This window comes from Delphinus delphis, chromosome 4 (genome assembly GCF_949987515.2).
Source record: "Delphinus delphis chromosome 4, mDelDel1.2, whole genome shotgun sequence".
Lineage (NCBI taxonomy): Eukaryota > Metazoa > Chordata > Mammalia > Artiodactyla > Delphinidae > Delphinus > Delphinus delphis.
In genome coordinates, this window is record NC_082686.1 from 142,569,667 (window position 1) to 142,597,123 (window position 27,457).

At 48.8% G+C, this 27,457-nt stretch overlaps 1 protein-coding gene across 2 annotated transcripts in view; it reads left to right on the top strand.

The window, feature by feature from the left end:
- RARB (retinoic acid receptor beta) overlaps positions 1 to 27,393 on the top strand; it is a 185,576-nt gene extending 158,183 nt beyond the window's left edge. For both annotated transcript variants that reach the window (XM_060011566.1, XM_060011565.1), the window contains exons 5-8: positions 1,728 to 1,904; positions 23,163 to 23,367; positions 24,174 to 24,332; positions 25,943 to 27,393. In XM_060011566.1, coding sequence (XP_059867549.1) covers positions 1,728 to 1,904; positions 23,163 to 23,367; positions 24,174 to 24,332; positions 25,943 to 26,139 — 738 coding nt within the window. In that variant the 3' untranslated portion in view covers positions 26,140 to 27,393. The remainder of the gene's footprint in view (positions 1 to 1,727; positions 1,905 to 23,162; positions 23,368 to 24,173; positions 24,333 to 25,942) is intronic.
- Positions 27,394 to 27,457: the final 64 nt, after the last annotated feature.

Here is a 27,457-nt window from a genome sequence, read left to right on the forward strand (position 1 = left end):
CCTGCTGTCCGCTCACCTCTGTGCCCCTCCCCTCCCGCGTCATCTTCCCACAAACCAGGCATTACAGACGCAGTGGCCACACGCTTGGGCTCAAGCTCCTCCGGCTGTGCTGTGTCCCCAGGTCCTTAGGGACAGATGGGGTGAAGTGGCGGGCAGGACGCTGGCCCTTTCCGCAGGAGCGCCAGGGGGCAGCCAGCCTCCACCTGTTTTAGGGCCTCTGTGCCACCCCGTATGCAAACTTCCCTTTCAGCTTCCCCGCCAACCTTAAAAACACAGGTCAGGGCTTCCCTGGTGGCGCAGTGGTTGAGAGTCCACCTGCCGATGCAGGGGACACGGGTTCGTGCCCCAGTCCGGGAAGATCCCACGTGCCGCGGAGCGGCTGGGCCCGTGAGCCATGGCCACTGGGCCTGCGCGTCCAGAGCCTGTGCTCCGCAACGGGAGAGGCCACGACAGTGAGAGGCCCGCGTACCGCAAAAATAAAAAAACAAGAAAAACACAGCTCATTTTATAGACTACGTGGACGTGTCCCCGGATGTCAGGGGCCCAAGCGCCAGCCTCGACCTTGCCAGTTGCTGCACGTCTGGCGCCCCCCGGGGCCGCCAGAGGCCCCGGCCCAGGGCAGCCTCGTCCTCGCATGGTGGTTGCCCTGAGACATCCTACACGAGCGTGGACTCATGGAAGCCTCATTCACTCACTCATTCACTCAACAAACGTTTTGAGCCCCTGCTGTGTACCGGGCGCTGTTCTGGACACTGAGGACGCGGCAGTGACAGTGAGGCAGGAAGTAAACGAGAGTGTGCGTCGGGGGCTGCGGGCTGGGACCACAGAGCAGGTGTGGGGTCCACAGAGTCGTCGGGCGGGGGCTCAGGTTTGCCCAGCCGGGAAGGAATGAGCAGTGCGTCTGCGGGCAGAGCAGGCCGGGGAGAGGGGCGCGCCCGCTGGTCCGGGGACAGCAGGGCCCTGTGGAGCTGGGGGAGACGCGAGAGAGCGGGCCGGCCTTGCAGGCCGCGGAGAGGACTTTGCTTTTCCATCTGAGTGAGGTGAGAGATCACTGCAGATGTTGAGCAGCACAGTGACTTGCTCTGACTTGCGTTTTTGAAGGATCCCTTTATTCCTCTGGTAAAAGAACAGACCGTGCGGAGGTCAGGGTAGAGTGAGGGCCACCCATGAGGAGCTGTCACAGTAATCCAGGTGGGAGGCGTTGGTGGCCGTGGGGGTGGGCCCCCTTCTCTACATCGTGACCGTTCTTTGGGTGGAGAACGTGAAGCTCTCACACCTAAACCATCTCAAGCTGTAACTGAAATGTTAATTAGAATTCTTCCTGTTGCAGGTGATAGAAACCAAACTCAAACCGACTTAGACTAAAAACTAAAATCCTGGTGTGGGTCAGGCATGGTTGGATCCAGCATCTCAGGAAGGGCTCTCTTCCCACGGCTCGTCTCGGCTCTCCTGAGGTGGCAGAGCCATGAGTCCATCTGGGTTACTGGCTGGAGTGGTCGCTGGACAGAGCTTCCCGCATCTGGTAGTTGATTACCCAGCAGCACAGGGATAAGATTTTGAGCATTTTTTAAAAATGACGCTAAGCTAAAAGGTCACCTCTCCCCCACCTTCCGGAGGCTCCCTGTGAAGAGTGAACTGTCAGCACGTTCGAGGGAAACGTGTTCGGTCCCCTGCCTTCCACCTGGCTTCCCACAACTACCCCTGACGGTGTTTTCTCTCCTTCGTAGAATTCCAGTGCCGACCATCGAGTCCGACTGGATCTGGGCCTCTGGGACAAATTCAGTGAACTGGCTACCAAGTGCATTATTAAGATCGTGGAGTTTGCTAAACGTCTGCCAGGCTTCACCGGCTTGACCATCGCAGACCAAATCACCCTGTTGAAGGCGGCCTGTTTGGACATCCTGGTATGTGGCCTGAGCCCGCCGTCGGGGTGGGCAGGGAGGAGGGGTTGAGGCACCCTGGATCCCTAGCCTCTCCTTCTGCTGCCCAATGGCCAGAGGTGTCCCCGGAGCTGGACAGAAGCTTCGTATTCTCTCCCCAGTGTGGGCGCCCCTCTGTGTGGCCTGGGAAAGGGCCCCAAAACCCTTCAGTGCCACACTGTGGCTCCAGGGCCCTGGAGGGGTGAGGCCCATCCCAGCCCGGCCTCTGCAGGCCTCGGCCCCAGTGCCGGTGTCGTCAGGCAGGGAAGCACTAGAGGTGTCAGGGGCGTGTCCCGCCTGGGGAAGTGTGTGCTGGGCCTCTGGAGGAGGTGGGGGGCAGCCCCCAGGGACGCGTCACAACGTAGGGAAGGTAAGGTGAGCTTTTGAGGTGCTTTAAAAGCGTAGGTTTTTCTTTTTATTACGTCTTTCATAGCTTTGGGTATAAACAGTTGTGCAAAGCAAATACAGTAACTGTAACTAGACACACGCACACACGCCTCCCACAGTCCCTCTCGGGAGGAGAGGGGGCTCAGGATGGGGCAGTTGTGCAGGAAGCTCGAATGTTTGTGTCTTTTCACTGGGAGCCGGATCTTAGGAGGAGTGGTAACGGTTACTCTGTAACCTACAGGGGCCGGGGGTCACGAGGGTATCTATGATACTTTTCTTCTCATGAAATCAGAGGGTCTTGGATGGACCTAGGAACATTCAGAAAAAATGAAACATCAGAGCAGCATTAATCTGTCACATACGGGGACTGCCCTGGTGGTCCAGTGGTTAGGACTCTGCGCTTCCACTGCAGGGGGCACGGGTTCCATCCGTGCTCGGGGAGCTAAGATCCTGCAAGCCACACGGCCAAAAACCCAAAATCTGTCACATACCCACATGCTGTCGAGTTTGCAAACCTCAGCTCATCTGAGCCGCACGTGACAGAGTGGGCCGGGGGTGGAGACCCAGCCCGTTTTACAGGAGGAGCTGCAGACCAGGTGAGTCACCTGAGTGCTGGGTTGCACGCCAGCGGCGTGAGAGGCATTGCAGCTCTGAGGCCCTAGAAGCACAAGCGGGGGCTGGGCCTGGGGACAGAGCCTGCCCGGCCCCCAGGGTGAGGGGCAGCTTGCCTGTGGGTCACAATGTAGGGAGGAGTTCTGGGGGCAGTGAACAACGGGGCGCCGGTGTGTCCTCACGAGTGCCGAGCGTGAGGCGCTCAGCCCAGTTTCACCTGAGCCGCTGGACGCTGCCACGCGGTGGCACCGCAACCATGGGGTCCTGACCCTGTGCCGCATGGCCACTGCGGGGCCTGGGACCTCCCGACTCTGGCTTTGGCCTGTGCCTGCTTCTTGGTTCTCCTTTTGTCTGGTTGCCAGGTGGCGGCCGTTTGTGATTCCCTCCCCTGCCGCCCTTCGGGAAAGGACGGGTGAGAGGATGCTCTGAGGTCCTCGGGGTGGGGAGGGCCTTCTTGCCACAGCGGCAGGTGCTCAGGGATCAGGGCCCCACCCGGGCCCCAGCAGCCGTCTCCCCGCATCTCACACTGACTGGGAACCCGGCAGCTCTCCTCCCTTTGCCCTCGGGGGACTTGGGAAGGACAGGAGCCACTTCCCGTGACCCCTCCTGGCCTCAGTGTACCCGTGTGTAAGATAGGAATGCGAGTCAACCAGGGGAGGCCCTTCTGCGGGCTCACGCGGCCCTGGTGGAGCGTGGATCAGGTGAGGGGCTCGGCAGTGAAAGCAGGGGCGGGGTCGGCAGGGCACGCAGGGCGGAGTCCAGGCTCTGGGCCGGCAGTCGGGAGACCTTTCCACTGCTCCCACTGGCCTTTCGGGGTGCAGTGTGGGGTTGGCATGCAGAGGGGGGAAGCCCTAGTGGGGGCAGGGCAGGATCTCCAGTCAGATGAGACAGGCAGAAGGAATACTTATTTAGCTCCAGACAAGTTCATGTCCAAAAATTTCTAGCAAAAGCACAAGATCCTGAAAAACACACAACGTCAAAGAGCATCTCTTGAGTGAGGATATCAACTGGCTGACGGTAGAGGCGGCTTCTCAGCGAAGCCACTGGTGTGTGGCGGGAGTGGGCCCGCGAGGCGCAGGATGGGCACACACGGGCTGCAGCTGTTCTCAGCCCCTAGGAAGGAGAGTCCCGGGGCACCAGGCCTGGCCGCGTGCTGCCCCCGTGGCCACCAGCGCCTGTGCTGTGTCTCCTGCAGGACAGGCCGAGGAGGCCCGGGCGGGGGCGGGTCTGGTTGACAGTCCCGAGGAGTCTGCCCGCACTCCCCTCCGCCATCCACCCGCGCCTCACTCCTGGCCACGCAGCGGTGACTGCCCTGCCTGGTTTCTAGCACCATCTGTGGCTCTGGGGCCCCACTAGGGAGGGCTGTTCCCCAGGGACTCAGTGGAGACAGGACCCCGGCCTGAGAGGGGCCAGCTCTGCTCTCGGAGGCCCAGCTGCCTGTGCCGTTGCAGGATCCAGGGTCCCTGTGAGAAAAGCCACAGCCTGCTGGCCTCAGGGTACTGAGCGGTCCCTGCGAGATGGGTGTGCTGGGACTGGACTCCCGGGCTCACACCCTGGCTCTGCCCCTCCGAGCAGCCCCGCTGAAGTGGGTGTGACGGTAGCTCCTCCCCAGTAAGGGACAACGGATGGGGTTAGTGCACGGGAAGCACTTGGCTCAATACCTGGCACTTAGGAAGAGCTCCCTTACCATAGCCGTCATCCTCCTTACCACCACCATCATCGCCGCTAAGCCCAGAGCGTCTCTGTGCACGTTCACGGACACGCGTGTCTGCGCGTGTAGGTGTGTACACAGTCGCCCACACGCTGCTGTCTGGAGCTGTGCTGGAGTGCAGCCGGTCTGAGTGCTGTGGTGTTAAAGGAAGTACGTGGTTTCAGACTTCGTGTTTAATAATACGAAATATCTCCTTGATGATTCTTTATGTTCTTAAAACAGTAGGTTGGATCTGTTAGGTTAACTAAAATATATTATTAAATGTTTTTTGATTTTTTATTTTATATTGGAGTACAGTTGACTTACCACATGTTAGTCTCAGGTGTGCAGCAAAGTGAGTCAGTTATACATATACATCTATCCATTCTTTCTCAGATTCTGTTCCCATACAGGTCATTACAGAGTATTGAGTAGAGTTCCCTGTGCTCTACAGTAGGTCCTTGTTGATTATCTGTTTTATATATAGTAGTGTGTATATGTCAATCCCAAACTCCTACTAATTTATCCTTTCCCCCACCTTTCCCCTTTGGTAACCATAAGTTTGTTTCGAAGTCTGTGAGTCTTGTTCCTGTTTTATAAATAGGTTCATTTGTATCATTTTTTTTAGATTCCGTATATAAGTGATATCATATGATATTTGTCTTTTTCTGTGTGACTTGCTTCACTTAGTAAGTATAGTCTATAATCTCTAGGTGCATCATGTTGCTGCAGATGGCATTATTTCATTCCTTTTTCTGCTGAGTAATACTCTGTTGTATATATGTGCCACATCTTCTTTATCCACTCCTCTGTCGATGGACATTTAGGTTGTTTCCATGTGTTGGCTATTGTAAGTGGTGCTGCTGTGAACACGGGGGCACATGCATCTTTTTGAACGATAGTTTTCTGAGGACACATACCTGGGAGTGGGGTTGCTGGCTCATATGGCAGCTCTATTTGTAGTTTTACAAGGAACCTCCATACTGTTCTCCACAGTGGCTGTATCAGTTTACATTCCCACCAACAATGCAAGAGGGTTCCCTTTTCTCCACAACCCCTCCAGCATTTATTGTTTGTAAACTTTTTCATGATGGCCATTCTGACCAGTGTGAGATGATACCTCATTGTAATCTGATGTGCATTTCTCTAATTAGCGATGTTGAACATCCTTTCATGTGCTTTTTGGCCATCTGTATGTCTTTTTGAAGAAATATCTATTTAGGTTTTCTCATTTTTTTATTCTGTTGTTTTTTTGATATTGAGCTGCATGCGCTGTTTGTATATTTTGCAGATTAACCCCTTGTCAGTCACTTTGATTGCAAATATTTTCTCCCATTCTGTGGGAGAAAATGGGTTTTTTTTGTTTTGTTTATGGTTTCCTTTGCTGTGCAAAAGCTTTTAAATTTAGTTAGGTCCCATTTGTTTATTTTTGTTGTTATTTTCATTACACTAGGAAGTGGATCCAAAAAGATATTGCTGTCCAAGCATTTCTTCCAAGCATGTTCTTCCTATGTTTTCCTCTAAGAGTTTTATAGTATCTGGTCTTACATTTAGGTCTTTAATCCATTTTGAGTTTATTTTTGTGTATGGGGTTAGGGAGTGTTCTAATTTCATTCTTTGACATGTAGCTGTTCAGTTTTCCCAGCACCACTTATTGAAGAGACTGTCTTTTCTCCATCATATAGTCTTGCCTCCTTTGTCATAGATTAATTGACCATAGGAGCATGGGTTGATTTCTGTGCTTTCTATCCTGTTCCATTGATCTGTATTGCTGTTTTTGGTGCCACTACCATATTGTCTTGATTACTGTAGCTTTGTAGTACAGTCTGAGGACAGGGAGTCTGATTCTTCCAGCTCCATTTTTCTTTCTCAGGATTGCTTTGGCCATTCGGGGTCTTATGTGTTTCCATACAAATTTTAAGATTTTTTTGTTGTTGTTCTAATTCTGTGAAACATACCATTGGTAATTTAATAGCAATTGGGTTGAATCTGTAGATTGCCTTGGGTAGTATATTCATTTTGACAATATTGATTCTTCCAATCCAAGAACATGGTGTATCTTTCCACCTGTTTGTGTCAGCTTCAGTTTTGTTCATCTGTGTCTTACAGTTTTCAGGGTACAGGTCTTTTGCCTCCTTAGGTAGGTTTATTCCTAGGTATTTTATTCTTTTTTATTGCAACGATAAGTGGGATTGTTTCCTTAATTTCTGTTTCTGATATTCCATTCTTAAGAAATGCAAGAGATTTCTGTGTATTAATTTTGTATCCTGCAACTTTACCAGATTCATTGATAGGCTCTAGGAGTTTTCTGGTAACCTCTTTAGGATTTTTTATGTATAGTATCATGTCATCAGCAAACAGTGACCGTTTAACTTTCTTTTCCAATGTGGACTCCTTTTATTTCTTTTTCTTCTCTGATAGCCATGGCTAGGACTTCCAAAACTATGTTGAATAAAAGTGGCAAGAGTGGACAGCCTTGTCTTGTTTCTGATCTTAGAGGAAATGCTGTCAACTTTTCACCACTGAGAGTGATGTTTGCTGTGGTTTTGTCATATATGACCTTTATTATGTTGAGGTAGGCTCCCTCTCTGCCCACTTTCTGGAGAGTTTTTATCATAAATGGGTGTTGACTTTTTTTTTTTTTGAAATTTGACGTGTCTATTTATTTATTTATTTTTTTAGCATCTTTATTGGGGTATAATTGCTTTACAATGGTGTGTTAGTTTCTGCTTTATAACAAAGTGAATCAGTTATACATATGTTCCCATATCTCTTCCCTCTTGCGTCTCCCTCCCTCCCACCCTCCCTATCCAACCCCTCCAGGCAGTCACAAAGCACCGAGCTGATCTCCCTGTGCCATGCGGCTGCTTCCCACTAGCTATCTACCTTACGTTTGGTATATGTCCATGCCTCTCTCTCGCTTTGTCACAGCTCACCCGTCCCCCTCCCCATATCCTCAAGTCCGTTCTCTAGTAGGTCTGTGTCTTTATTCCTGTCTTACCCCTAGGTTCTTCATGACATTTTTTTCCCTGAAATTCCATATATATGTGTTAGCATACGGTATTTCTCTTTCTCTTTCTGACTGACTTCACTCTGTATGACAGACTCTAGGTCTATCCACCTCATTACAAATAGCTCAGTTTCGTTTCTTTTTATGGCTGAGTAATATTCCATTGTGTATATGTGCCACGTCTTCTTTATCCATTCATCCGATGATGGGCACTTAGGTTGTTTCCATCTCCGGGCTGTTGTAAATAGAGCTGCAATGAACATTTTAGTACATGACTCTTTTTGAATTATGGTTTTCTCAGGGTATATGCCCAGTAGTGGGATTGCTAGGTCATATGGTAGTTCTATTTGTAGTTTTTTAAGGAACCTCCATACTGTTCTCCATAGTGGCTGTACCAATTCACATTCCCACCAGCAGTGCAAGAGTGTTACCTTTTCTCCACACCCTCTCCAGCATTTATTGTTCCTAGTTTTGAGGATGGCCATTCTGACTGGTGTGAGATGATATCTCATTGTAGTTTTGATTTGCATTTCTCTAATGATTAATGATGTTGAGCATCCTTTCATGTGTTTGTTGGCAGTCTGTATATCTTCTTTGGAGAAATGTCTATTTAGGTCTTCTGCCCATTTTTGGATTGGGTTGTTTGTTTTTTTGTTATTGAGCTATATGAGCTGCTTGTAAATTTTGGAAATTAATCCTTTGTCAGTTGCTTCATTTGCAAATATTTTCTCCCATTCTGAGGGTTGTCTTTTGGTCTTGTTTATGGTTTCCTTTGCTGTGCAAAAGCTTTTAAGTTTCATTAGGTCCCATTTGTTTATTTTTGTTTTTATTTCCATTTCTCTAGGAGGTGGGTCAAAAAGGATCTTGCTGTGATTTATGTCAGAGTGTTCTGCCTATGTTTTCCTCTAAGAGTTTGATAGTTTCTGGCCTTACATTTAGATCTTTAATCCATTTTGAGCTTATTTTTGTGTATGGTGTTAGGGAGTGATCTAATCTCATACCTGTCCAGTTTTCCCAGCACCACTTATTGAAGAGGCTGTCCTTTCTCCACTGTACATTCCTGCCTCCTTTATCAAAGATAAGGTGACCATATGTGTGTGGGTTTATATCTGGGCTTTCTATCCTGTTCCATTGATCTATCTTTCTGTTTTTGTGCCAGTACCATGCTGTCTTGATTACTGTAGCTTTGTAGTATAGTCTGAAGTAAGGAAGCCTGATTCCTGCAGCTCCATTTTTCGTTCTCAAGATTGCTTTGGCTATTCGGGGTCTTCTGTGTTTCCATACAGATGGTGAAATTTTTTGTTCCAGTTCTGTGAAAAATGCCAGTGGTAGTTTGATAGGGATTGCATTGAATCTGTAGATTGCTTTGGGTAGTAGAGTCATTTTCACAATGTTGATTCTTCCAATCCAAGAACATGGTATATCTCTCCATCTATTTGTATCATCTTTAATTTCTTTCATCAGTGTCTTATAATTTTCTGCATACAGGTCTTTTGTCTCCTTTGGTAGGTTTATTCCTAGATATTTTATTTTTTTGTTGCAGTGGTAAATGGGAGTGTTTTCTTGATTTCACGTTCAGATTTTTCATCATTAGTGTATAGGAATGCCAGAGATTTCTGTGCATTAATTTTGTATCCTGCAAATTTACCAGATTCATTGATTAGCTCTAGTAGTTTTCTGGTAGCATCTTTAGGATTCTCTATGTATAGTATCATGTCATCTGCAAACAGTGACAGCTTTACTTCTTCTTTTCCGATTTGGATTCCTTTTATTTTCTTTTCTTCTCTGATTGCTGTGGCTAAAACTTCCAAAACTATGTTGAATAAGAGTGGTGAGAGTGGACAACCTAGTCTTATTCCTGATCTTAGTGGAAATGGTTTCAGTTTTTCACCATTGAGGATGATGTTGGCTGCGGGTTTGTCATATATGGCCTTTATTATGTTGAGGAAATTTCCCTCTATGCCTACTTTCTGCAGGGTTTTTATCATAAATGGGTGTTGAATTTTTCAAAAGCTTTCTCTGCATCTGTTGAGATGATCATATGGTTTTTCTCCTTCAGTTTGTTAATATGGTTTATCACATTGATTGATTTGCATATATTGAAGAATCCTTGCATTCCTGGAATAAACCCCACTTGATCATGGTGTATTATCCTTTTAATGTGCTGTTGGATTCTGTTTGCTAGTATTTTGTTGAGGATGTTTGCATCTATGTTGATCAGTGATATTGGCCTGTAGTTTTCCTTCTTTGTGACATCCTTGTCTGGTTTAGGTATCAAGGTGATGGTGGCCTCGTAGAATGAGTTTGGGAGTGTTCCTCCCTCTGCTATATTTCGGAAGAGTTTGAGAAGGATAGGTGTTAGCTCTTCTCTAAATGTTTGATAGAATTCGCCTGTGAAGCCATCTGGTCCTGGGCTTTTGTTTGTTGGAAGATTTTTAACCACAGTTTCAATTTCAGTGCTTGTGGTTGGTCTGTTCATATTTTGTATTTCTTCTTGATTCAGTCTTGGCAGGTTGTGCATTTCTAAGAAATTGTCCGTTTCTTCCAGGTTGTCCATTTTATTGGCATAGAGTTGCTTGTAGTAATCTCTCATGATCTTTTGTATTTCTGCAGTGTCAGTTTTTACTTCTCCTTTTTCATTTCTAATTCTATTGATTTGAGTCTTCTCCCTTTTTTTCTTGATGTGTCTGGCTAATGGTTTATCTATTTCGTTTATCTTCTCAAAGAACCAGCTTTTAGTTTTATTGATCTTTGCTATCATTTCCTTCATTTCTCTTTCATTTATTTCTGATCTGATTTTTATGATTTCTTTCCTTCTGCTAACTTTGGGGTTTTTTTGTTCTTCTTTCTCTAATTGCTTTAGGTGCAAGGTTAGTTTGTTTATTCGAGATGTTTCCTGTTCCTTGAGGTAGGCTTGTATTGCTATAAACTTCCCTCTTAGAACTGCTTTTGCTGCATCCCATAGGTTTTGGGTCGTCGTGTCTCCATTGTCATTTGTTTCTAGGTATTTTTTTAGTTCCTCTTTGATTTCTTCAGCGATCACTTCGTTATTAAGTAGTGTATTGTTTAGCCTCGATGTGTTTGTATTTTTTACAGATCTTTTCCTGTTATTGATATCTAGTCTCATAGCATTGTGGTTGGAAAAGATCCTTGATACAATTTCAATTTTCTTAAATTTACCAAGGCTTGATTTGTGACCCAAGATATGATCTATCCTGGAGAATGTTCCATGAGCACTTGAGAAAAATGTGTATTCTGTTGTTTTTGGATGGAATGTCCTATAAATATCAATTAAGTCCATCTTGTTTAATGTATCATTTAAAGCTTGTGTTTCCTTATTTATTTTCAGTTTTGATGATCTCTGTCCATTGGTGAAAGTGGGGTGTTAAAGTCCCATAGTATGATTGTGTTACTGTCGATTTCCCCTTTTATGGCTGTTAGTATTTGACTTATGTATTGAGGTGCTCCTATGTTGGGTGCATAAATATTTACAATTCTTATATCTTCTTCTTGGATCGATCCCTTGATCATTATGTAGTGTCCTTCTTTGTCTCTTGTAATAGTCTTTATTTTCAAGTCTATTTTGTCTCATATGAGAACTGCTACTCCAGCTTTCTTTTGGTTTCCATTTGCATGGAATATCTCTCTCCATCCCCTTACTTTCAGTCTGTATGTGTCTCTAGGTCTGAAGTGGGTCTCTTGTAGACAGCATATATATGGGTCTTGTTTTTGTATCCATTCAGCCAATCTGTGTCTTTTGGTGGGAGCATTTAGTCCGTTTACATTTAACGTAATTATCAATATGTATTTTCCTATTCCCATTTTCTAAATTCTTTTGGGTTCGTTATTGTAGGTCTTTTCCTTCTCTTGTGTTTCTTGCCTAGAGAAGTTCCTTTAGCATTTGTTGTAAAGCTGGTTTGGTGGTGCTGAACTCGAGAGCCTTTGCTTGTCTGTAAAGGTTTTAATTTCTCCATCAAATCTGAATGAGATCCTTGCTGGGTAGAGTAATCTTGGTTGCAGGTTTTTCTCCTTCATCACTTTAAATATGTCCTGCCAGTCCCTTCTGGCTTGCAGTGTTTCTGCTGAGAGATCAGCTGTTAACCTTATGGGGATTCCCTTGTGTGTTATTTGTTGTTTTTCCCTTGCTAATTTTAATATGCTTTCTTTGTATTTAATTTTTGACAGTTTGATTAATATGTGTCTTGGCATATTTCTCCTTGGATTTATCCTGTATGGGACTCTCTGTGCTTCCTGGACTTGATTAACTATTTCCTTTCCCATATTAGGGAAGTTTTCAACTATAATCTCTTCAAATATTTTCTCAGTCCCTTTCTTTTTCTCTTCTTTTTCTGGGACCCCTATAATTCGAATGTTGGTGCATTTAATGTTGTCCCAGAGGTCTCTGAGACTGTCCTCAGTTCTTTTCATTCTTTTTTCTTTATTCTGCTCTGCAGTAGTTATTTCCACTATTTTATCTTCCAGGTCACTTATCCGTTTCTCTGCCTCAGTTATTCTGCTACTCATCCCATCTAGAGTATTTTTCATTTCATTTATTGTGTTGTTCATCGTTGTTTGTTTCATCTTTAGTTCTTCTAGGTCCTTGTTAAATGTCTCTTGCATTTTGTCTGTTCTATTTCCAAGATTTTCCATCATCTTTACTATCATTATTCTGAATTCTTTTTTAGGTAGACTGCTTATTTCCTCTTCATCTGTTAGGTCTGGTGGGTTTTTATCTTGCTCCTTCATCTGCTGTGTGTTTTTCTGTCTTTTCATTTTGCTTATCTTACTGTGTTTGGGGTCTCCTTTTTGCAGGCTGCAGGTTCGTAGTTCCCGTTGTTTTTGGTGTCTATCCCCAGTGGCTAAGGTTGGTTCAGTGGGTTGTGTAGGCTTCCTGGTGGAGGGTACTAGTGCGTGTGTTCTGGTGGATGAGGCTGGATTTTGTCTTTCTGGTGGGCAGGTCCATGTTTGGTGGTGTGTTTTGGGATTTCTGTGGACTTATTATGATTTTAGGCAGCCTCTCTGTTAATGGGTGGGGTTGTGTTCCTGTTTTCCTAGTTGTTTGGCATAGGGTGTCCAGCACTGTAGCTTGCTGGTCGTTGAGTGAAGCTGGTTGCTGGTGTTGAGATGGAGATCTCTGGGAGATTTTCGCCATTTGATATTACGTGGAGCTGGGAGGTCTCTTGTTGACCAGTGTCCTAAGTTGGCTCTCCCTCCTCAGAGGCACAACACTGACTCCTGGCTGCAGCACCAAGACCCTGTCATCCACACGGCTCAGAATAAAAGGGAGAAAAAGTAGAGAGAAAGAATTAGTAGAAGTAGGAAGGAAGGAAAGAAGGAAAGAAAAGAAGGAAAGAAAGAAAGGAGGGAGGGAGGGACGGTGGGAGGAAGGAAGGAAGGAAGAAAGAAGATAAAGTAAAATAAAGTAAAATATAATAAAGTTATTAAATTTAAACATATTAAGAAGAAGAAAAAAAGGACGGATAGAACCCTGGGACAAATGGTGGAAGCAAAGCTATACAGACAAAATCTCACACAGAAGCATACACATACACACTCACAAAAAGAGGAAAAGGGGAAAAAATCATAATCTTGCTCTCAACGTCCACCTCCTTAATTTGGGATGATTCGTTGTGTATACATGTATTCCACAGATGCAGGGTACATCTAGTTGATTGTGGAGCTTTAATCCGCTGCTCCTGAGGCTGCTGGGAGAGATTTCCCTTTCTCTTCTTTGTTCGCACAGCTCCCGGGGCTCAGCTTTGGATTTGGCCCCGCCTCTGCGTGTAGGTCGCTGGAGGGCGTCTGTTCTTCGCTCAGACGCTCAGACAGGACAGGGTTAAAGGAGCCACTGATTCGTGGGCTCTGGCTCAGTCAGGCCGGGGGGAGGGAGGGGCACGATGCGGGGCGAGCCTGCGGCGGCAGAGGCCAGCGTGACATTGCACCAGCCTGAGGCACGCCGTGCATTCTCCCGGGGAAATTGTCCATGGATCCCGGGACCCTGGCAGTGGCGGGCTGCACAGGCTCCCCGGAAGGGGGGTGTGGATAGTGACCTGTGCTCGCACACAGACTTCTTGGTGGCGGCAGCAGCAGCCTTAGCGTCTCATGTCTGTCTCTGGGGTCCGCACTTTTAGCTGCGGCTCACGCCCGTCTCTGGAGCTCCTTTAAGCGGCGTTTTTAATCCCCTCTCCTCGCGCACCAGGAAACAAAGAGGAAAGAAAAGTCTCTTGCCTCTTCGGCAGCTCCAGACCTTTTCCCGGACTCCCTCCCGGCTAGCCGTGGCGCACTAACCCCTTCAGGCTGTGTTCACGCCGCCAACCCCAGTCCTCTCCCGGGGCTCTGACCGAAGCCTGAGCCTCAGCTCCCAGCCCCACCCGCCCCGGCGGGTGAGCAGACAAGCCTCTTGAGCTGGTGATTGCCGGTCGGCACCGATCCTCTGTGCTGGAATCTCCCCGCTTTGCCTTCCGCACCCCTGTTGCTGCGCTCTCTTCCACGGCTCTGAAGCTGCCCCCCTCTGCCACCCGCAGTCTCCACCCGTGAAGGGGCTTCCTAGTGTGTGGAAACCTTTCCTCCTTCACAGCTCCCTCCCACTGGTGCAGGTACCATCCCTATTCTTTTGTCTCTGTTTATTCATTTTTCTTTTGCCCTACCCAGGTACGTAGGGGGTTTCTTGCCTTTTGGGAGGTCTGAGGTCTTCTGCCAGCGTTCAGTAAGTGTTCTGTAGGAGCTGTTCCACATGTAGATGTATTTCTGGTGTATCTGTGGGGAGGAAGGTGATCTCCGCGTCCTACTCTTCCGCCATCTTCCCCTTGTCTCCAGTGTTGACTTTTGTCAAAAGTTTTTTCTGCATCTGTTAAGATGATCATATGGTTTTTATTCTTCAGTTTGTTAATATGGTGTATCACACTGATTGATTTGTGGATATTGAAGAATCCTTGCATCCTTGGGATAAATCCCACTTGATCATGGTGTATGGTTTGCTAGTATTTTGTTGAGGTTTTTTGCATCCATGTTTATCAGTGATGCTGGCCTGTAATTTTCTTCTTTTGGTGGTATCTTTGTCTGGTTTTGGTATCAGGTTGATGGTGGCCTCATAGAATGAGTTGGAGAGTGTTCCTTCCTTTGCAGTTTTTTGGAACAGTTTCAGAAGGGTAGGTGTTAACTCTGCTCTGAATGTTTGCTGGAATTCACTGTGCAGCCATCTGATCCTGGACTTTTGTTTGTTGCGAGTTTTTTAATCACAGTTTCAATTTCAGTACTTTTGATTGGTCTGTTCATATTTTCTATTTCTTCCTGGTTCAGTCTTGGGAGATTGAACCTTTCTAAGAATTTGCCCATTTCTTCCAGGTTGTCCACTTTATTGGCATACAGTTGGTTTGCAGTAGTCTCTTATGATCCTTTGTATTTTTGTGGTGTCCGTTGTAACTTCTCCTTTTTCATTTCTAATTTTATTGATTTGAACCCTCTCCCTTTTTGATGAGACTGGCTATAGGTTTATCAATTTTGTTTATCTTTTCCGATAACCAGCTTTTAGCTTCACTGATCTTTTCTGTTATTTTCTTCATCTCTATTTCATTTATTTCTGCTCTGATCTTTATGATTTCTTTTCGTCTGCTAACTTTGGGTTTTGTTTGTTCTTTATTTGCTCTAATTGCTTTAGGTGTAGGGTTAAGTTTTCATTTGAAGTTTTTCTTATTTCCTGAGGTAAGATTGTATTGCTATAAAATTCCCTCTTAGAACTGCTTTTGTTGCATCCCATAGGTTTTGGATTGTTGTGCTTTTGTTTTCATTTGTCTCTAGATATTTTTGATTTTCTCTTTCATTTCTTCAGTGATCCATTGGTTGTTTAATAGCATATTGTTTAGTCTCCATGTGTTTGTGTTTTTTACAGTTCTTTTTCTTGGAGTCGATTTCTAATCTCATAGCATTGTGCTCGGAAAAGATGCTTTATACAATTTCAGTTATCTTAAATTCACCGAGGCTTGCTTTGTGGCCAAGCATGTGGTCAGTCCTGGAGAATGTTCCATGTGCACATGAGAAAAATGTGTATTCTGATGCTTTTGGATGGAATGCTCTCTAAATATCAATTAAGTCCATCTGGTCTAATGTGTCATTTAAGGCCTGTGTTTCCTTATTGCTTTTCTATCTAGATGATCTGTCCATTGCTGAAACTGGGGTGTTAAGGTCTCCCATTATTATTGTGTTACTGTCAATTTCTCCTTTTATGGCTGTTAGCCTGTTAGCCTTATATATTGAGGTGCTCTTATGTTTGGTGCATATATATTTACAATTGTTATATCGTCTTCTTGGATTGATCCCTTGATCATTACGTAGTGTCCTTTTTTGTCTCTTGTAACATTCTTTTTTTATATAAATTTATTTATTTTTGGCTGCGTTGGGTCTTCGTTGTTGCACGCAGGCTTTCTCTAGTTGTGGCGATTGGGGGCTACTCTTCGTTGTGGTGTGCAGGCTTCTCATTGCAGTGGCTTTGTCTTGTTGCAGAGCACAGGCTCTAGGTGCACGGGCTTCAGTAGTTGCAGCAGGTGAGTTAGTAGTTGTGGCTTGCGGGCTCTAGAGTGCAGGCTCAGTTGTGGCGCACGGGCTTAGTTGCTCCATGGCACGTGGGATCTTCCCAGACCAGGGCTCGAACCCGTGTCCCCTGCATCGCCAGGCGGACTCTTAACCACTGTGCCACCAGGGAAGTCCCTCTTGTAATAGTCTTTTTTTTTTAATTTTTTTTTTATTTTATTTTTTTGTGGTACGCGTGCCTCTCACTGCTGTGGCCTCTCCCGTTGCGGAGCACAGGCCCCGGACGTGCAGGCCCAGCAGCCACGGCCCATGGGCCCAGCCGCTCCGCGGCATGTGGGATCTTCCCAGACTGGGGCACGAACCCATGTCCCCTGCATCGGCAGGCGGACTCTCAACCACTGCGCCACCGGGGAAGCCCGTAAAGTATTCTTGATTGTAGGTTTTTCCCTTTCATCACTTTAAATATATTGTGCCCCCCCCCGCCCCCCTTGTGGCCTGCACAGTTTCTGCTGCAAAGTCAGGTGATAACCTTATGGGGATTCCCTTGTATGTTATTTGTTGTTTTTCCCTTGTTGCTTTTAATATTTTCTCTTTGTCTTTAATTTTTGTCAGTTTGATTACTATGTGTCTCGGTGTGTTCCTCCTTGGGTTTATCCTGCCTGGGACTCTCTGTGCTTCCTGGACTTGAGTGAGTGTTTCCTTTCTCATGTTAGGAAAGTTTTCAGGTATTACCTCTTCAAATATTTTTTCAGGCCCTTCTCTCTTTCTTCTCCTTCTGAGACCCCTATAATGTGAATGTTGGCACATTTAAAGTTGTCCCAGAGGTCACTTAGACTGTCCTCATTTCTTTGCATTCTTTTTTCTGTTCCATGGCAGTGATTTCCACCATTCTGTCTTCCAGGTCACTTATTCATTCTTCTGCTTCAGTTATTCTGGTATTGGTTCATCTTAGTGTATTTTTCATTTCAGTATTGTACTGTTCATCTTTGTTTGTTTTTTAAATTTTCTGGTTCTTTGTAAACATTTCTTGTATCTCACCAGTCTGTGTCTCCATTTTTTTTCTGAGATCTTGGATCATCTTTTCCGTCATTACTCTGAATTCTTTTTCAGGAAGATTGGCTAGCTCTACCTCACTTAGTTGTTCTTCTGGGGGTTTATCTTGTTCCCTCGTCTGGTACATATTCCTCTGCCGTCTCATTTTGTCTCACTTGCTGTGTTTGTGGTCTCTGTTTCTCAGGCTGCAGGAGTGTAATTCTTCTTGGTTGTGGTGTCTGCCCCCTGGTGGGTAAGGTTGGTCCAGGGGCTTGTGCAGGCTTCCTGGTGGGAGGGACTGGTGCCTGCACTCTGGTGGGTGGGGCTGGGTCTCGTCCCTCAGGTGGGCAAGGGCATGTCTAGAGGCAGTGTGTGGGCTCAGGGTGACTTTAGGCAGCCTGTCTGCTGATGGGTGGGGCCGTGTTCCTGTTTTGCTTGTTGTTTGGCCTGAGGCGTCCCAGCACTGGAGCCTGCAGGCTGTTGGGTGGGGCCAGGTCTCTGCCAAAATGGCGGCCTCCAGGAGCGCTCACACTGATGAATATTCCCAGTACCTCTGTCACCAGTGTCCTTTTCCCCACAGTGAGCCGCACCCAACCCCCGCCTCCCCGAGACACCCTCCAAAACCTGCAGGTAGGTCTGGCCCAGGCTGATACGATGTCACTGCTTTGCCCTGGGTCCCAGCGCACGTGAAGCCTTGTGTGCGCCCTCCAAGAGCAGATTCTGTTTCCTCAAGTCCTGTGGAGCTCCTGCGCTCAAGCCCTGCTGGCCTTCAAAGCCAAAGGCTCTGGGGGCTCCTCCTCCTGATGCGAGACCCCCAGGCTGGGGAGCCTGACATGGGGCTCAGAAGTCTCACTCCTGTGGGAGAACCTCTGCGAAATAATTATTTTCCAGTTTGTGTGTCGCCCCCCACCCCCAGCAGTCTCGTTGTGGCGGCTTCTGTCTCTGGGTGTAGAATACCTTTCTTTGGTAGTTTCCAGTCTGTTTGGTCAATGGGTTTGTAACTGGTTGTTCAGCAGTTAGTTGTGATTTTGGAGTTTTCGTGAGAGGAGATGAGCTCAGGTCCTTCTACTCCACCATCTTGTCTCCAGTCAACTCCTAAATAACTGCTCAGGCATGGGGGGCAGGCGGGGAGCCGCAGGGCCAAGCCAGTGGCCAGGAACCCAGGCTCTAGCAGTGTATTTATTATTAAATTTAAGTCAGCATACTTCGCGTAACATTTAGGCAGTGGCTCCCTGAGCGGTGATCTCAGAAGCTGCACAGCGAGGAGACTTGTGCTCCCAGCACAGGGGTTTCCTTCTCAGGAATGGCAGGCTGCTGGCACGCCCCCTGGGGAGACAGTTTGTTCCCATGTGGTCACCACTGCAGGTTCACGTACTGCCAGGGAGGACAACCAGGCGCAGCTCTGTGTGTGCGTTATCATTATGGCACGTCAACATTCCCACAAGCACTGGGGGACAAACCGTCAAATCAGGTCCGGGCCTGCCCCCAAATTGCCAAACACAGTTAGTAAAGAGAACAAGATCGGTGAGCGACTGGAGTTTTCTCCTTTGCTGAAAAATTTAGAAATCCCTGGATTTTGTAAGCCCGGTTCAGGGAATTTCCTTAATAACTGGATAAGTATTAATTCATCACCTGCTGTGTGGACCACCCTGCCTTAGGTGCCAAGGAAACAGCAAGGGGCAGGACAGATAAAGAGCAGTGTCCTACTAGAAGCTCATCTCCTGGGGGAAGGTAAAGCAGGGCAAGGGGTCGGTTGTGCAGTATCACACAGCAGTGAGAAAGGTGCCTGCCCCACCAGCCAGCACGGGGAATCTCCCAGCCGCCACGTGGAGGGAACAGAAGCCAGACTAGACTGTGATTCCATTCACCCAAAGTTCAAATTCAGGCGGAACTAATTGATAGGAACAGAAGTCAAGATAATGGAGCCTCTTGGGGAGGAGGGTTCATCAGGAAAGGCCAAGGGTGCCTGTGGACGCCAGAACCATGGGTGCCGTGGTCTGGTGGTGCTCACGCAGGCGCCCACGTGGGGCACGCATCCAGCTGTGTGCATCAGGCTGTGCACACGACCCACAGCAAGTGTGTTGTGTTAGTGACCTGTTGCCGTGTGGCAGGCTGCCCCAAACTGAGCCACTTAACACAGTAGGTGTTACACAGCCCCTGCTGGCCGCGAGCCGGGTGGGTCTGCCAGGGGCTTTCTGAGGCTGCCGTGGCAACGTTGCGGGCCGCCTCATCTGAAGGCCTGACTGGGGCTAGATGGGCCGCTTCTGGGCGGGCTCAGCACACCTGCCCAGCAGGCTGGTGCCACTGGTGACCGGAGGGCCAGGCTCCTGGCCACATGGACCTCCCTGGGGGCTACGTGCACGTCCCGGTGACACGTCCGCCAGCCTCCCCAGGACAGGAGATTGGGGAGAACAGGCACAGGAGGCCATGCCTCCCGTGGCCTTGTGACATGCCCTCACTGCTCTGCATCCTGCCTGCAGGTCAAGTGCTGGTCTAGCCCGCTCTCCAGGGGAGGGGACTGAAGCTCTGCTCCGCAGAGGGGGTAGGAGCAGAGAATGTTTTAAAACCACCACGCGTGTTGTGCCTCAATTTTTATACCAGTGTATTTCCTACTTCGAAAAAAATGGGGTGGAGTGATTGATACAAAGTAATGGTTTTTAGGACACGTGCTCCCTGCTCCCTGCTCCCTGATGAGGTGACGTTGAGCTGAGCGAGCCCTGAATATAAGAGCCCCCTGCGTGCAGGCCGGCGGAGAAGCGCGAAAGGCGAGGGAGCAGCCCGCGCACAGGCTTTGGTGCGGGCGGGGGCGGTGCCGCGGGGAGAAGGGGCGGTGCAGGGCCTGGAGAGGACCGCACGCCCGGGGGATGGCTGTGACGCCCAGGCGCCCTGATGACCGTGCTGAGCAGTGGGTCCGGCTGCAGAGGCGGAAGGACAGAAGCGGACGGGGCCGCTGCGCCCCACGCCCCATGCTCCGCGGCCCTGGCAGGCAGTGGGCGACCCTCAGCGTCCCTGGGGGCGGGGGAGAGGCGTCGTGCCCTGAGGAGGGTTAGCCTTGCCCATCGGCGGACTCTGTGTGTCCGCCACGCCCCTCCTTTGGAGGGTCGACCTGGCTGGGCCTGTTTTTACGCATCTCGTGGGGCCCGCGTGCTCCACCTCCCAGACCAAAGCCCCTCCTTTCAAACGAAGGGCGGTTTTTTCTGGAGCAGCGCTTGGCGGCGGCTGCTGGCGTTTGCCTTTAGCGTGACAAGCCGGAGCTCCGAGGTTTGTCCCCGGGGCGGCCTGGCCCAGCCCCAGGCCCTCGCCGCTGGACGCCCGTTTATGCCTGGTTTTGGCTTTGAACTTTGTAGGGCGAGGGGCAACAGGACGGGGTTTCACTGCTTCATCAGAGTCCACGTACTTTGCAGCTTGTGAGGAAAGCCCTGCCACGTGGAATGGGCGCCATGTGCGCTGCCGTCCGGGCTCGGGTTTCGGGGGAGCCGCGGGCGGCCCCTCCACCCCGGCGGGCGCAGCGCCCGTGCACGAAACTGCAGAGGCTTGCTGCCTGTTTGATCCAACCTGGAAGCGTGTGTAGCAGTTCCAAGCCCCTCAACCCCGAGCACGCGGTGACTCCTGCCAAGGCCATGCTCCTGGTGCCTCTCCAGACGCTGAGGGACCTTGGGCCGGGGGTTGGGAGTCTCATGCCAGCACCGTCACGCGTGTGGTCACATGTGTGCTCTTGGGCCTCCGAGGGAGCGAAGGCTCGTGCCCGACGACGTCTGGGCCCCTCTGCTGCTCTGACAGTGGCGTGGCTTCAGGCCCTGTCGGCCACCAAGGTGAAGGGCCACAGGCCCGCCAGAGGGACCCAGAGGGAATGGCTGAGCCCGGGGGAGGGGGCGGTGTCCCTGGACAAGTGTCCGAGAGGTGCAGCTGGTCCCCTCTAGGGAAGGAGTCTCTGTGGTGCTTTGATAACCACGCACATTCACGCCTGGGCTGCCACGGGCCACGCGCCAGGCACGCAAAGCCTGAGCGCAGCTCCTGGTTCCGCCCAAGCCCCTCCCGCGGAACGCGAAGGCTGTGCGACGTTCTCTCTCCAGGCCACTGGGCACGCGCCGCTGCGAGCCAGGTAGGTCCTGTGAAGAGCCGCCCAGGCTGGGAGCTGCAGAAGGCCCTCGGCAGGGCCAGGGGTCACCTCCCCGACAGGGGCACTCGGGCTTGGGTGGTGGCCTGAGGAGCCCCGAGGCTGGCTGCCGGGAGCAGAGGTGGAGAGCACAGGCCCGAAGCAAGCCATGCCTCCTGGGACTCACGTGACCCAGGACAAGCTGCTGGGGTCTGTGCCCTGCCCGTAGCATGGGGTGACAGTAGCGTCTGCCTCGTGGGTTGATACAGAAGTTAAGTCGCGGTTAGAAGCACCAGGCACGGGCCCCGTGTGGTCGGCGATCCACCCTGCATCAGCTGTTGCTGCACTAGGTGGGGCGTGCTCATGGCCATCTGCTGCTCTCAGACGTCTTCTGACCAGGAAGGCGCAGCAGCAGACCTCATCAGCAGGGCCGCCACGGCCCCCCACGGGGCGTCCACGCTGGAGTCCTGCCTGTCTGCGTCTTCCTAGGGATTGGGGGGACACAGCCACGGTGCGGGGGCATCTGGCCCTTCCCTGCAGCGGCCCGGCCCCTCCCTGGTTGCTGTGGTCCAGTGGCTGTGAGGCTCCTGCACCCACACTGCCCATCAGATTGGAAGGGCTTCCCCACCGGAAGCGTCCTTGCCCCAAACCCCCGGCACTTCCCTGAGACGATGCAAGATTCCGCAGAAATTCTTCTTTCGGGAGCCGTGGTGGGGTCGCGGAGAGCGGGCAGGGCTTTCTCAGGGGGCCAGCCGACCCTCTGCCATGCCATGGGACAGGAAGGGCCCCGGACCCGCTGGTGGCAGTGTCCTCTAGGCTGCCGGTCGTGGGGACCACACCCAATCACATGAGCATCTGGGAGAAATTCTCAGCTCCCCCAGCCTGCTGGGTCCAGGCGGAGTGAACTTGTCCAGCAGCTCTGAGGCCTCCTCCGAGGGAGAGTCCAGTGTGGAGGCCTGGTTGGTGCAGCGCCGCGGCTCTGGGCGGATCAGCGCCGCGGGTGCGCAGAGCCCTGACGGGCACTGGGGGTTGAGTGGGCGGTGCAGTGACCGCGGGCCCGCAGGGTTACAGACCGAGGGCGTGTCGGGCGGGGCTGGCAGATGTGGCAGGAGGCCCAGGCCGCTTTTCCAGAGAAACCCACCAGACGTCTGGGCTGACCTGACGGCCACCTCCTGTCCGTGGGCCTGCTCGTGGCTTCCTGCCGGGTGTGCCCGAGCTCCGCCTCTGCCGGCGCCCTGGCAACCTTGCTTGCTCTGCTTCTGCTCTGTGGGTCACGGTCGTCTGGGGCTGCGTGATCAGGGCATCCTAGCGGGAGTCCCACTTGGAATGCATCAGTCAGCCACTCAGCTGTGTGGCGCTGGGCACCCGGCTTAGCCTTTCTGAGCCTCCGGCCCCTCGTCTATAAAATAAGAAACATACTCAGCTCACCGAGTTCTTCACAAGGTTGAATGGAGAGCACGTGTAACTCTTGATATACACCAGGCATTTAATAAGTGGTAAATAGTGGCCTTCTTTTTTGGTAGACTGTAAGCTCTTTAAAAAAAAAAAAAATCTTCCTCTTTTTATAAGCACCTGGCACAGTGCCTGGGACATAAGTAGGTACTCAGTAAATGTTTATTTGAGTCAGATGAATTACTTTTAGCATAAACAGATATTTCTCAAATTCTGTGTCCTATTTATTATCCCCTAAAGAACTTTAGCCATGTTTTGACTTCTGTGGTCTTTTGAGGGAAGAGCTGGAACAGACGTTCACCCCGAAGGGGGGGTGGGCAGAGACTCACGTGCTGCCAGAGCTCCTCGGAAATCTTCCCGTGATTTCCTGCCCTGATCTGATGGAGGCCGCCGGGCCAGGCTTGCTTTGATGATGCAAATGTGGTTGTTTTCTTCCAGATTCTGAGAATCTGCACCAGGTATACCCCAGAGCAAGACACCATGACGTTTTCGGACGGCCTGACCCTGAATCGAACCCAGATGCACAACGCCGGGTTTGGCCCCCTGACCGACCTCGTGTTCACCTTTGCCGGCCAGCTTCTGCCTCTGGAGATGGACGACACGGAGACAGGCCTTCTCAGCGCCATCTGCTTGATCTGTGGAGGTACCACCACCTAGAAAACCCTCGTGGAGGGTCCGTGAAGAGCAACTCACACTTGTAATTTATGGGAAATTCCTCATCTCCACTTTGGAGTTACTTTGCATGGAAAAGGACATGTGGATAAAGCCGGCCACGCATGCTTAGAGTTCGTTGCATTTTTCAGTATTTTTGTTAGTTAAATAAAGGCATTTGGGGTTTTTCTGCTCTGAAATCCCAAAATGCTAGTTCTCCAGTTACCACAGGTGCTTTTTAAAGGTAGGATTAGACTGTTGTAACATAAGTTGCCCCGGGATATTTTTGGGAGAGCCAAGGAACTTGCATGTGCTGTTTGCTCTTCAGGGGCTGAGATCACAAGTCATTGTGTTGGCCCCCTACCATCCTTGGGAGGTCTCGGGTGAAATGGTTCTTCTTTGTAGTGACCCCTCCTGGCTCACGGGAGGCCGAATCACGTGTGGTTAACGAGTTAACTGGCATCAAGTAGGGGGCTGATTGACTTTGCCTTTTTAACCATCCTGCTCAAGGTTTCCTTTAATTCAGTTCAGTAGTGACACCTCCTGGTCACGAGAAGTAATGCTCTGCCGGGGACAAAAGCAACCAGCCTTCAAAATGTGGACACTTTCAAGAATCACTGCTTAAGGCAGTTGCACACATCTTCAGATTTGTTTATGTGATTGAATCATCAAATTAATAAGGTTACGATATAGTGGAACCCAGGAGGGAGGGGGAACTGGGCAGAAACTCTAGCCTGCAAATGCGTAACTCTTTCTGTCCTGATACTGATTGTTTAATACCTTACTCCTGGAATCTAGACCGTCAGGACCTTGAGGAACCAACAAAAGTAGATAAGCTACAAGAACCATTGCTGGAAGCACTAAAAATTTATATCAGAAAGAGACGACCCAGCAAGCCTCACATGTTTCCAAAGATCCTCATGAAAATCACAGATCTCCGCAGCATCAGTGCTAAAGGTATGTCCGCCACGCTGCACTCACTCACCCACCAGGTGGACTTGCGGTCCTGACCACAGTGTATTGCTTTTTAAAACCCTGTGTTTTAATTGCGGGTGTTTGATAGTAGCTGCCTTTTTGCTATTATTATTCTGGAATTCATTTCTCATTGGAATCAAAAGGAATTAAATAGTACCTGCCCTTAAAAACAGTAAAACCTCAAGTCTTACCCTACTCGGTGATCTCAGTAGATTAGGAGAGCTTTAAAATTCAGATGACTAAGTGAGTGATTAGAAAAACTGTTTCCAAGAGAGCATACTATATGACTGGCATTTTAATTTTCTCGTTTTGTACATTTCATTCCAGCTTCCCATACATGCTCTGGTTTGTGTAAACTTGATTCCAGTTTTTCCTGAACACCCAAACCTCAAGAAAAAATGAGTAGTGCTTAGGGTGACCGTGACTGGTTACATCAGTCTAGCCGTTGTTCTCTCAGTGTGTAGGCAGATTTAACTTCTGCACCTCTAAGCAAAGGGATTCTTGCCTTCCTGAGAGGTGTAACTATTTTTTGCCTAGTGATTTCCAGTTAATATGGCAACTGGAGCAATTACAGAAGTGCCTGGAGCCACATGGCAGCTGAGTGTGAGAGCAGAACATGCGGTTGTCACTCCCCTTCCCTGAAGGCCTGGTGAGCCAGGGAACAAACTCGACATTTCAGGAAGTGCCTAGAAGCACAGCGAACGTGTTTGACAAGGAGTTTCAATTCCTGAGCTCCTTCTAAGAGTGAGACCCTGAGTTCACCCCTAGCCTGGGATTAAGTGTAGAAGTCACCAGTCTTGACCACTGTCAGTCACTGTGACGTCTCTGATTTTATTTTTTAATATTTTTATTGGAGTAGAATTGCTTTACAGTGGTGTGTTAGTTGCTGCTGTATAACAAAGTGAATCAGCTCTACGTATACATATATCCCCATATCCCCTCCCTCTCTGATTTTAAATCCGCGAGGCTGTGGAACTTCATACTGCCCCTCCCCGTACCTAGCTGGACAGTGCTAACAGAGCGGACACGTTCTGTAACCCGCATTGTCCAGTGGCCACCAGCCACACGGGGCTCTCAGGCCCTTGAGATGGGGCTGATGCGGCCGAGGCACGCTTTTCCTACGGGAGTTAACCTAGCAGGTGTAAACACTCGCGTGTACATAGCGGCCGCCCTCCTGGGCAGCACGGTGCTACATCGAGTGGGTGATCTCGTTCGCCACACGTCTGTTTCTCAAGTCCCTGCCTGCACTTGTGGGGAACTGCTCTCCTTTCACCGTCTCTCTTCAAGCTATACTCTTTCTGGTCTCTTACCAGGAGCTTCTCTTTGCAAATTTGTCGAGTAAATATATACTGATACTGTTTCCTAAAACTGATAGAGGTGTGGAGTTGTCACATTTAAGTATGTCAGCCTATCTCTGCTGTTCTTCTACAGATGAAGTGGAAATGTTTTAATGGTGTCAAATTAGGAGAGCCTCTGGGAGGCCCTGGCAGCACGGTTTTCACCCACCGTTGTTAAAGTAGATGAAAGTTGATTCCCTGGTTATCACCTTGACTCCGTATCTCTACCAGATTTCTCTGATCTCTTTTGAAAAGGTGCAGAACGTGTAATTACCTTGAAAATGGAAATTCCTGGCTCGATGCCCCCTCTCATTCAGGAAATGCTGGAGAATTCTGAAGGACATGAACCCTTGACCCCAAGCTCGAGTGGGAACACAGCAGAGCACAGTCCCAGCACCTCGCCCAGCTCCGTGGAGAACAGCGGTGTCGGTCAGTCACCACTGCTGCAATAAGACACTTTCTAGCCACTTCCAACATTCCCCAGTACCTTCACTCCTGGGATTTAAAATGCAAGGAAAAAACATTTTTACTGCTGCTTAGTTTTTGGACTGAAAATATATTCAAACTCAAGAAGGACCAAGAAGTTTTCGTATGTATCAGTATATACCCCTCACTGTCTAACTTACCTAGAAGTACAAACTTTTTAAATTCTAAAAATCAATCAGCCATTTCATGCAACCGAAAACCAGTTAAAAGCTTCTATTCTCCTCTGTGAACACTCAAGATTGCATGGCAAAGACCCAGTCAAAATGACTCACCCCTGGTTAAGTTTCTGAAGACTCTGTACATACAGAAGTATGGCTCTGTTCTCTCGCTCCTATACGTTTGGTGCTTTCCTTTTGTCTTGCATACTCCAAATAACCAAGACACCAAGGTTATGGAACCGATTACTGTACATGTCCAGTTAAGAAAGGGTCAAAAAGATAACTCTCTTGCCTTCGCAGATCAAGACGTCGAGGTAAGGAAATGGGACTGTCGTACAGTGTGGCAAGATAAGGCTAAAAGTGTTCTACTTTAGTTAGCGTAGAAGCTTGTCCTTGCTCTCTGGATGCTCTCAGACCGCATCTTTCCTTTCATGTTGCCCAGTGAAGTATACGACAAATTCACTGCACTAGCAGAAGAGAATTCTGTATCAGTGTAACTGCCAGTTCAGGTATCAAATGTCATTTGTTCAATTGTGGATGTCACTTTAAATTAAAGGTGGTTTATTACTTGTTTAATGACATAACTACACAATTTTTTTTTAAAAGATGATACATTTTTACAGTAATGATAGCCTCCAAGGCAGAAACACTTTTCAGTGTTAATATAAGTTTTTGTTTACCTATTCACAAGCCATTAGGGAGGTTTCATGGGATAATGACGGGCTGGTCTCTCACCTGCACCGTGTAACTAACTCTGTATCCTTCCTGATTCCCGCTTGTTACTGGGGGAATTTGCGTTGCCTCCCCAAAGTCACCGGCAGAGAATCTGCGTCCTCTGGCCTGGTCCAGTCACTACGAACAGAGTGGAGGCTGGGGTGGAGTGGTTAACAGACCCAAGTGTCTGTCAGTTTCTTAGTTCTCATTTAAGCACTAGTGGAAAAAAAATTTTTTTTTTGATATATTAGCAAGTCTGTGATGTACTTTCACTGGCTCTGTTTGTACATTGAAATTGTTTAACAATGCTTCTTTCTATGTTCATATACTGTTTACCTTTTTCCATGGAGTCTCCTGGCAAAGAATAAAATATATTTATTTTAAAGGTGTATGAGAGCTTTTACTGCACGTT